Below are 10,444 nucleotides of genomic sequence, written 5' to 3' on the forward strand. Positions count from 1 at the left end.
CTGTTTGTGTCTAGTCCAGGGTATGTCAATATCTCTCCCAGTATCTCATATAGATTTAAAAACAGATAGGGACTTAAATCTTATCAAGAAACATTACCTCCACACAGTGATCCCTAACCTTTTAATGCCAGGCTAGTTAAGATGTGAACCTGTCTAGAAAGTGCTATAAAACATAAACGGCTGGCCCCAGCAATGAAACAGACCCTTAGACATCTATTAAATGAGGATGGTGCAGTACATGATGAAAAAGCAACCACATAACTTTCGGTTCTGTTGATCTTGGGTATTAACAAATAATGAACTATTTTGCAATTTACATTAAATATTAGTAAGAAAATAAATTATTCCAAGACTGTTGACAATGGCAGGGACAAGTTAAAATCATCTTGCTGGAGCTACTACTGATTGACATTTAATGTTGTTGCCAGTAAAGAATCACATTTTAGATGATAGATCACAGAATGGTTTGTGTTGGAAGGGACCTTAAATATCATCTAGTTCCAACTCCTCCTACCATGGGCAGGAACACTTTTCACTAGATGAGAATTCAAAGTATTTTTCCTTCACAGGATTAAAAAGGAATTCATAAACCAACCCAGAAAAACTGTTCAGCTGTTGGCTGCTGCTGTATCTCCTCCTTTGCTCTCCTCACAATCACAGGAGGAATATAAACTCCACCCAAGCTTTCGTTCTACTTCTGCCTGAAGATCTAAGTGGGTGCACAGTCACCAATACAGCCAAGAATTGAAGACGTTCAAGCAGACGTTCTGGCAAGTTTCTTTTTCCTTCTTTTTTTAAATTTCTTGGGTGACTGTCCAGCCACCAACCTCTTGCTCTGCTCAACTGAATCTGTGTAAAATCAGGTGAGAGTAAACAAGGAAACGAAAGTAAATTTTGCTGTTGGAATTGAAATGTCTTTTCTCTTTTCTGGCTGATATTTTTAATTGAGATGATTTCTGTAGCCTCCCTTTAAGCAGGACTTTCCTCTGACCAGATTCTGGAGCTCTGAAGGTTATGACTAAGAAGAGGCCTCCTTGAGAGAAATCCAGAAATTAATAACTAGTTACTGTAAAACTGTACAATAAGCAGTAGATGTAACTAGATCGATTTAAATAATTAAAGTCTAACAAACTTTAGTTAATGATCTATCTAGTTCAGGTTATTTATCTCCAACAAATTTCAATATACAGGAAAGAGCTCTAAGAGTGAAAAGCTCCAGGAACGAAACACAGAAGAGGTCTGCAAATATTTTTGTAAGTATGAGGCCCAAAGGGTGTTAGCAGCTGTTTCTGTTTATTTTCATTAAGGAGGAAGGGTTGGGTCCTGTACGCTGACTTCAGTGAGAGCTGTTATGCTCTGCCGTCTTTTGAATCACACCTCTGATTACTTTGTTCTTGCCTTTCAAAAGCCACATATTTATAGTCAGAATTTTGCATAAATATGATTGATAAAATGTTTAAAGATGGGAATAATGTCTTTTTTTCTCTTTTTGTATCTGAGTAAACAAAGTGATTTTTAGAGATGCTGAGAACCACCACCAGCAATATATCAAGCATTTCTGAAAATTAGATCCAGCTTTAAGGAGCCTATATATGGATCCAGACAGGCCAAATCATAGCCAAAGAAATCAGAGGACATGGAATTCAGTTAATAAAAGAGACCTCAAGAGTGGATGAGTAAATTTAGATTCTTTTTTGGAGCAACCATGTTAATTTGAAGCCTTTCTTTCTTCATACAGTGCAATGGCCCTGGATAAAATGGGAGATTTGAGTCTGAAAGAGACAGTGCCCCGAGCTGAGATAGTTGAAGTGGAAGGCATTCCCTTCACAGAATCAATACGCAGCACGTGGGACCAAGTGTGGAAATTCAAAGCCAGACCCGATGATCTGCTCATCGCAACGTATGCAAAAGCAGGTTGGTGTGGGTAGGAAACAGAATAGAAAAGTTTGGGATAATGTTTCTTGTTGGAATCAAAAATTATGTTTTTTCATTGTGACCAATATCTGTTTAATCCCAAACCAGACATATTTTAAAGACGTGAAGCTCTGCCAGCTGTGACTAGTAACTTCTGACTTCTTTGGCAGAAGTAACAGCCATCTATTATTATTGAAGTTCAGATGGTCAAAGTCTAATTCCTTTGATTTAGATTATATACTTATATATTAATGGCAACAACAGAGGTTTTCCACCAATAGGTAATGATTTAACAAAGCCTAGTAAAAAGTCATCATTACTAAGAAATAATAGAAACTGACTGAACAACTATGTACTGTGTATTTGGGGAATGACTTGGTGTGTAAACCAGTACTGATTTCTGGAAATGGGTTAATTATTTTAAGGAAATAACCAAATTCACTTAATAATTTCAGCCAATAAAAGATCTACCATTAATATTAGCCATCTGGTATTTTATTCAGTGATTGGCCACTTAGTTCATTACTATTTCTCCTCTTGATCAGACAACCTTTATACTTATTACACAGAAAAACAATGAATAACAAGCATCAATATTAATCCTGGATGAATAAAAATATTTAGAGTTTAGGGGATTCAGGAACAGATTCGGGAACATTTGATGATCATAAAAAAATAATTACTTGAATTAGCAAGATTTTTAAAGGTTTTTTTTCAGTGGGGAAAAAAAAAAACAGTATTACAAAAAAAAACCCCACATTATTTTTGTAAAACCTGGAAGCTTTTAATTTATTTCCTGTATACTGAAAGTGAAAACATGTTATTTTATCCAGCCTGGATTAAATCCTCTCAGTCAACTGAAAAGAAATAAAGTTAGGAGTCCAGTTGAAATTGTTGTATCTGTCAGAGCTGCACCATTCAAGCATCTTAAGAAGGGTTGAGTTTCCTGCCCACATTGCTTTCCGAGTTATCCCTTATCTTGTTCTCTAGCCGGCCTGCCACAGTACCTCGAAGGTGATGTGGTTAACCCAGTGATCATGGTTATAAGGGGAAAGAGGCACATGAGAGATACAATACTATAACTTTTACAAGATGTTGCAGCAGCTCAGGCAGATGAAATGTACTGACCTTCATTAAAGCATTTCAAATGGGAACATTGAAAATACTGCAACTTTTTTTCAAACTGTACTAAATTTTTACTCACTCAAAGTTCAGGTATTTCATTTTTTCATTCAAATTCAGGATGGAAACAAATGTTGAAATCCCTGAATTTTTGTGAAGCATGAAAATTGGGAAGGGGTATTTCATTACTCTCTACAAATGATACAATCTCCAAATAATAGTGAGATTATCCCAGAGCGTTTTCCATTACTGGCATGGGGGTGGAGACTGTTTCTGTTGGCAAGAAGAAGCCTGTCTAAAATGGAATCCCTGAAACTGTGCTTTGGGAATTACCTTTGTATTCTAAATTATGCATTTTTCCTCCATTATCCTCTCTTTCCACTTTGTCCATCATCTTCTGTGCTGTTCCTTCCTCTGTTAATACAGAGTCCACCCTTCCGGCTTTCAGTTCCTTAGCAGAAGAAACTCTTGGCTATCCCTGAGGGAAACCTCTAAACACTGACATTTTCAGGTACCACATGGACACAGGAGATAGTGGATATGATTCAACAAAATGGAGATGCTGAGAAATGTAGACGCGCCACTACTTACAGACGTCATCCTTTCCTTGAGTGGTCTATCCAAGGATCTTCAGACTTGAATTACTCAGGTGAATATTATATAAATATGTTTGTATTTTAGACAAAATGAAACAAAACAAGCATCCAGGGTGGATGCCACAGGTTTCCTGGGAAAGGTCCCACTTGCTTTGAGCTATGCGCCATGTTGGGTATTAGGGATCAGTTCAATTGCTTTAACATAGACATCTAGTGCTGCTCAAGCTGATGCAAGGTTGGCAGATGTAACTCAGGGACTACTGAAGACCATGCTGTTTTGGAGTGGCATCTGAAAGCTGCGTGTGATACTCCTCAGTACCTAAACCAGCAGATATGCGTAAAATGGCAACATGGGAGCAACTGAATCCCACTCTCTGATTAGGGGCTGTATGGAAGAGAAACCTATGTCATGGATGTATTCCCAAAAGGTGGATGATGTTTTCAGTGGTCTTGCTACTGTTTTGAGTAACTGCTGTTAAATTCTAGGGTCTAGTCATCTAAACGAGCTATGGGGCATTCAGACAACCAGCAGGCCTGGCTGTTTTGCAAAGACAGTTTCCTACGAGTCTTCCTCCAGCAAGGGCTCCCACTCCACATAAATCTTTAAGCCAGACTCTCTTCACATTGGAAGCTAAAGAGCTGGACTAACTGCAGCAGAAGTGCTACTTTTTCTCTTCTAAGCTAGACGGTTGACAGAGAGAGAGACCAAAAAATTATAAACGGTGACAGAGGATGATAGACAATGATAGGGAAAAAAGAATGATAGAGGTCATGATAGATGTTTAAAAAGGGAGGGGTCGATAACACATCTCCATGTATCACCAGATATTCCCAAATATTCCCATATATCCATAGCTACTCAAAATCTACTGTCCATCTTTCTCCTAGTTTCTTTTTACATGCTATACAGAAAGTCTAGTCATCCAGTCTATTCTTCTTGTATCCTAGAAAGAACCAAAAATTTCTTACCTGCAAAGTGAAAGGAGATCACTAAATATTGCGAAGGAAAAACTTTGGTTGGGTAAATATAAATTAGTATTCATCATTATCCCTTGGAATGCAGGGGTTAGATGTGGGCCCTAGAAAGCAAGATATGAATTAGTGTTCCCCCTTTCCTCCTTGAATACATAGGTAAAAATTTCTCTAGAAACACCAAAGATGCTTATGCAATGTTGTATATGTTACACTGCTACGTAATTGCTCTGGAGACGAATGATCGTTGCAAGGTGAACTGCTGAAAAGTCATGGTCAAAATCCCACATATGAGAATAGTAAAGAAGTGCTAGTGCAATTTAGAGAACAAGTCACATCTCATAATGAAACATCCCACAGGCCTGGAGTTAGCTGAAGCTATGCCTTCTCCACGAACAATAAAAACTCATCTCCCCGTGCAGCTGGTGCCTCCCTCCTTCTGGGAACAAAACTGTAAGGTAAGTCTGAGGAGGTAGGACTCAATTATACTTCACCTGCAAAGAAAGTGACATAAACCAGGACTGAATATGGTTTCCAGAATCTTTATGAAGCCAAAAGGTCTCCCCAGATATTTTCCCTTTAATGTGCAAAGCCTGTGTGAAACTAAAGAAGTCATGACTAAGTTACCCGAGTTGGATTTCAGAAAATGGCAGCTTCAAAGCAAATTCTCTTAAGCCTCTGTCATCAGGCTCCAAGAGAAAACTCCAGGAGGTGATCAATATCTATATAACCATGTGTAAGTTAATTTTTCTCTCTGTTTTCATATCAATAAAGATAATCTATGTGGCGAGAAATGCAAAAGACAACCTGGTGTCATACTACCATTTCCACAGAATGAATAAAGGACTGCCTGACCCAGGAACCTGGGAGGAGTTCATGGAGAAATTCATGACTGGAAAAGGTGATGAACTGCAAAGAGATTGTGTTCATTTAAAAAATACATAATATTATTTATTTCAGTTATGGTTTGAATTCCAGTGCTGACACTCCACAGAAGGATATCTACTGAAAGTGTTGCAGTAGTAAATTATCTTCATTCATGGGTTTTTATTAGTACCTAAAGGAGTCACTTTACATTCCCATTTTGGAAAAAAAGAAAAAAAAAGCTGCTCTTTATTCTATTATCATTCAGAAACATATGTGACAATTTTCAGGCTTTACCTCTTCTCTCTGAGGTTAAATGAAGCCTGCTTGGAAGCCAGCTGGTAAGGAACAGTGGTTTAATTGGTTTTACTCCAGCCTGATATACAAGAAACCAAGGTTTAATTTTGTGTAGAAATGTGCAGTGTGAATTTGTGTTAAAGGAATCTTTTTACCTAAACTCATCTGTATAAAAGTCAGGCATGTGAACAAAGCCAGTTATCTAGCTAAAGACAGGCAACGCCAGAAGCTGATTCTTCCCTTTCTAAAAAAGGTTCTCATATTCAAGAAAGAAAACCTGCTCAGTTGGATGACAATCTGCAATTTTGGTCAGTAAAGCTTTCATATGTCCATAATATTTTTGCCACCATGTAGGCCTAGAAACACCACTGTTTGGATCAGCATAAGAGTCTCATGTCTAAAGGAGATCTTGTGTCTTGTGTTTGACCAGCTCAGCTTGGGAGCCATCTGTCCCAGTGCAGACATCAAGAACATAGCTACCTCTGTCCAAACTAGTCATCTGGATACTTGTTGGAGAGAAACAGGCACTTCTGATAGTATACCAAATATTTAAACCAGATAGAATCACACAATAATGCAAGTTGGAAGGGACCTTTGGTGTCCATCTGGTCCAACACCCTGCTCAAAGCAGGGCTGATTAAGACCAGTCTTGTCCAGCTGATCAGATTAATCATTCTGGAAATGTCTGTTTCTGTCCATCAACCATAGAGGCAGCCTGGATTTTTCATTCAGAGGTAAGCATCCACATTTGTTGCCCTCTAAAGTTACACGTGAATCCCACTCTGAGCATCCATACACTTGAGGGATTAAAAGCACAAATTCTGTGATAAGCACAGAGGACAGCAGTCATGGCCACAGTGATTCAAAACCAGCTGGGAAATGCCCAGGCACTGGTTATGAGGGAAACATGAGTGTCACAGATACCTAAAGGCAGTTTGAGCATTTATAGCTGCTGATGATGTTACTCCTTTTTCAGTGCTCTGGGGTTCCTGGTATGATCATGTAAAAGGATGGTGGAAGGCAAAAGATAAGCACCGTATTCTCTACCTCTTCTATGAAGATATGAAGGAGGTAAAAGGCTGAATGTATGTTTATAGAGCTCTGAAATCTGGAAGTCCAGTAGATACTACCTACAATCAACAGTTTTCTATTATAATGCCAACTGTATCAGTAAATCTTCAGTTAACCTGATTGTCTCACCCTGACAACAACTGCAACTTTAACACGATGATTTCTTTGCTTTTCCTGGCTCTGTACCTTATCCCATGGTACTCTCTCTGCAGAATCCAAAGCAAGAAATTCAGAAGATCCTGAAGTTCCTGGAGAAGGACATGAGTCAGGAAGTTCTAAACAAGATACTCCATAACACTTCATTTGAGATAATGAAAGAAAATCCCATGACAAACTACACTAAGGAGTTTCAGGGAATAATGGATCACTCCGTTTCCCCATTCATGAGAAAAGGTACTGAGCTTTGTAACTGGAATCAACTCTGTCTTCCTGGTTGTCATTCTGTTTTGAAATAAGCCTTGAGGTGTAAGTATCTAGTGAGTCATGGTTAATGGGCTTCAGGAAATCCTGGTAATTGATCTTTTTTCTTTTTTTGCTTTGCTGTTTCTAGGGGTTGTCGGGGACTGGAAGAATTATTTCACTGTGGCACAGAATAAGAAATTTGATGAAGATTATAAGAAGAAAATGGCTGATACCTCTCTTGTTTTTCGCACAGAATTGTGATTATTAACAATGGGAATTATTCTCTATGATCTTCAGCCTTTTCCATTTTACATATTTTGCTTTTCCTTCACAAAATGCCTGTGTCTCTAAGATTTCAACATCTCTCTTTAACACACCACTGATTTTTCATTATTGTGAAAGTGCCCAAATTATGTGGAAGTTTAGGTTGGTCTCCCTGAAGAAAATAATCCCACTGGATACATCTCATTCATCCCTCCCACAGTAACTTTCAGCATTAACAAAAATATTTCAGCATGCTTTGAGTTTTTGTCTTTGTAAAACCGCAGTTGATATTGTTGGCATTTTCAAATCAACCTCTAACAGAAATTAGGAACCAGTAGGAAAAAAGGTGTTAAAAGAGTGCAACAGGTGTGGGCATTATCTGTTACTCACATATTGTATGAACATTAATCAGTAAATAACAATAAACAAACTTAAAGGTGGTCAAGTATAAACAAAGCAACAGAAGTGCACAAAGTAGAATAATTTTCTTTTTCTCTTGTTCCAAGCTGGACATCATAAATGCCATTGAGATGAAAGCTGCATTTCCAAAAACACCGAACACCCATTACTGCCTTTGATAAAACTTAAGGGCTACACAGAAGCATTCATCTACAACTCATCTGTGGAGGCAGTAGTCCCTACTGCATCAAGACAAGAAGATTTTCTCACTGTTGACTTTTGAAATGGATAGCATAATCTTCTGTTAATATTTGGAGAATTCTGAAAGTGGGTATGAACCAGGTCAAGAGTCATTGCTACATACACCATCTCCCTCTTCTCCTCTATTGTAAGAGTGTTCATCAGACACATGACGTTATTACCTCCTTCTTTTCTTCACTCTTCTCTTGTTAACTGAACATACAAACATCCCACTGAGGGCTCTTAGTTGCAATAGGGCCTGGTTGATATTATCAAATAAAGACCAGTTCTGCTTTAGCATTAGTACCAGCACTATAGCCACTATAGTTTTGAGATTGTGGGAAATTAACTAAAGCGATTCATAGCCCATTTAATTATAGACAACTGTTACCAATCCACTTTTGGTTTTAAAGTGCCACCATTGAGCTTGGCACACAAAAAAGGCCCCAAAGAGTTCTTGCTTAACTGGGTTTGTACTCTGAATGTCAGAGGGAAAACAACATAGATGACAGCAGCTGGAGGAAAATACTTTCTTAGTCTTTTAATCTACTTTAGTCTACTTTAACACAGAAAATGTTTGCTGGGGGTATTTTCTCTTTGTCCTGTGAAGAGTTCCAAGGATTTAGTAATAGGAGCAGCTGTCAATATGCACCGTCCATTTCAGGCTACCGATTTAATCCAAATGTCTAAAATGAATGCAATTCTCTAAAGGGCAGCAATATCTTGCATCAAGCTTGAAAACAAATGAAAAGCTTCCTGTTAAAAGTAGAAGCTATACTGTCAGTTCCTGGCTCACCAAGTTTCCCCCCAAAATGCAGGAAACACCAAAAACAGAAACATGCATTTGCTACCTTAGTGCAAACATATGCAATTGAAGGGCTTTAAGTCAACAGAGATTCCTGCCCACAAATAAAGGATGCCTCAGTAAATTGACTCTCTGAGAAAAAAATTCATCTGGCAGAGGTGCTGCTGTTCATCACATCAGGGTTAAATATCAGCCTGGAGAGCTTTCTGCTACTTGCTTGAGTTTTGTTTATGATTAACTTGATTTGCTATCTTACCATTGCCAGTATGAGGAAAAGGCGTTGCCTGCTCTCTGACATATTTCCATCCTCTTGGATTGCTCCACGAAACAACATGAGTCAGCTCAGTTTGTCAATCTAATCCTCAGTGTCATAAGAGCCATCAGTAAATGGAAAACATGCTTATCTCAGTAGCTTGGTGACATTTTCTGAGCGGTACTGTACAAAAGGTTGCACAGATGACCTGTTTGTTCCTCCTTTGAAATCTCTGAATCCATCAGAAGTGTAAAATGCTGACAGTGGCTGAAGCCTGGTCAAAAAGGGAGTTGCACAGCCACTGCAAGGATAGAGGCACCATATAATAAGGGTCCTCATATCACATTGGGAAAGTCACCTTTGCTCTCACTTCCATAGGTAAATCTTCACCCAGCTGCAATTCAGCTGCTCTGAAAAACAGATAAAAAGTAACAGAGATCACCAGTGCAGTCCTAGAAAAAAAATGGGGGAAGCAAACACTGGATGTGTGATTACATAAAAACTGGCTTTTCTTAATCTATTGATATTATCCTTATATATATTCAAAGACAGATATGTTAACTTTTATGACAAAATATGGCTGGCAGGGGGATAGAAAAGTGGGATGTTTCTGCGTTTTATGCCCTCTCAAGTCACCACAGCTGAGAGAGATCAGCCTGTGGATTCAGTTATAATTTGCAAAATTATTATACCAGTGTAAAACTATGAACACTGAATTGTTACCACTGAAAAAGACTGGATCTGTAGTTACCAGGAACATTTGGGAAAGGGGTTAACAGGCTGTATGCATGCCCCAGTGGGCCTGGGACTACCGTGCTTTGGTGTCTATTATGACAGTATGTCAGTAGAGATGTGCGTATGCTCTGGGTAGATGACTGGAGGGTGCCTACATCTAGAGTGCCTTTAACTTACGTATCTTTAGGTTGTTGTTATGTACAGAAGAGCTCTAAATGATGTGTTTGTATACATTTGACATAAGTTGGTAAGAGGGTTAATCTATTTTTACGTAAGATCTTGAACAGCTGCGGAAGGAGATTGTACATGTTCAGCTAAATTATTTCCAAAAAATTTAAACTATTGTCAAGCTTCTGGTGCAAACAAGTGACTCCGTTTACTATGGTGACAGAGCTCCATACAAAGCTCTATTACACATATGCCCTGAATATACACCTATGCTTTATTTTCATACAGTTACCTAGATGCATGATTTTACTAAGCTTCCTACACAGGAGCAACTTCTTCTAT

At 38.4% G+C, this 10,444-nt stretch overlaps 1 protein-coding gene across 3 annotated transcripts; it reads left to right on the forward strand.

Moving 5' to 3' along the window:
• Positions 1–610: 610 nt before the first annotated feature.
• SULT1C4 (sulfotransferase family 1C member 4) lies at positions 611–8,449 on the forward strand. Of its 3 annotated transcripts, none has more exons than XM_074859136.1 (9): positions 613–770; positions 1,191–1,253; positions 1,739–1,914; positions 3,548–3,685; positions 4,965–5,062; positions 5,379–5,505; positions 6,742–6,836; positions 7,049–7,229; positions 7,387–8,449. In XM_074859136.1, exons 3-9 carry the CDS (start codon positions 1,743–1,745, stop codon positions 7,497–7,499), a joined length of 924 nt encoding a protein of 307 aa, XP_074715237.1. In that variant the 5' UTR covers positions 613–770; positions 1,191–1,253; positions 1,739–1,742; the 3' UTR covers positions 7,500–8,449. The 3 variants fall into 3 exon arrangements, with proteins under 3 accessions (XP_074715239.1, XP_074715237.1, XP_074715238.1); XM_074859137.1 differs by lacking the exon at positions 613–770 and adding an exon at positions 802–863; XM_074859138.1 differs by lacking the exon at positions 1,191–1,253 and having other exon boundaries at positions 611–863.
• Positions 8,450–10,444: the final 1,995 nt, after the last annotated feature.

The sequence above is a fragment of the Strix uralensis genome, chromosome 2 (assembly GCF_047716275.1).
Source record: "Strix uralensis isolate ZFMK-TIS-50842 chromosome 2, bStrUra1, whole genome shotgun sequence".
NCBI lineage: Eukaryota > Metazoa > Chordata > Aves > Strigiformes > Strigidae > Strix > Strix uralensis.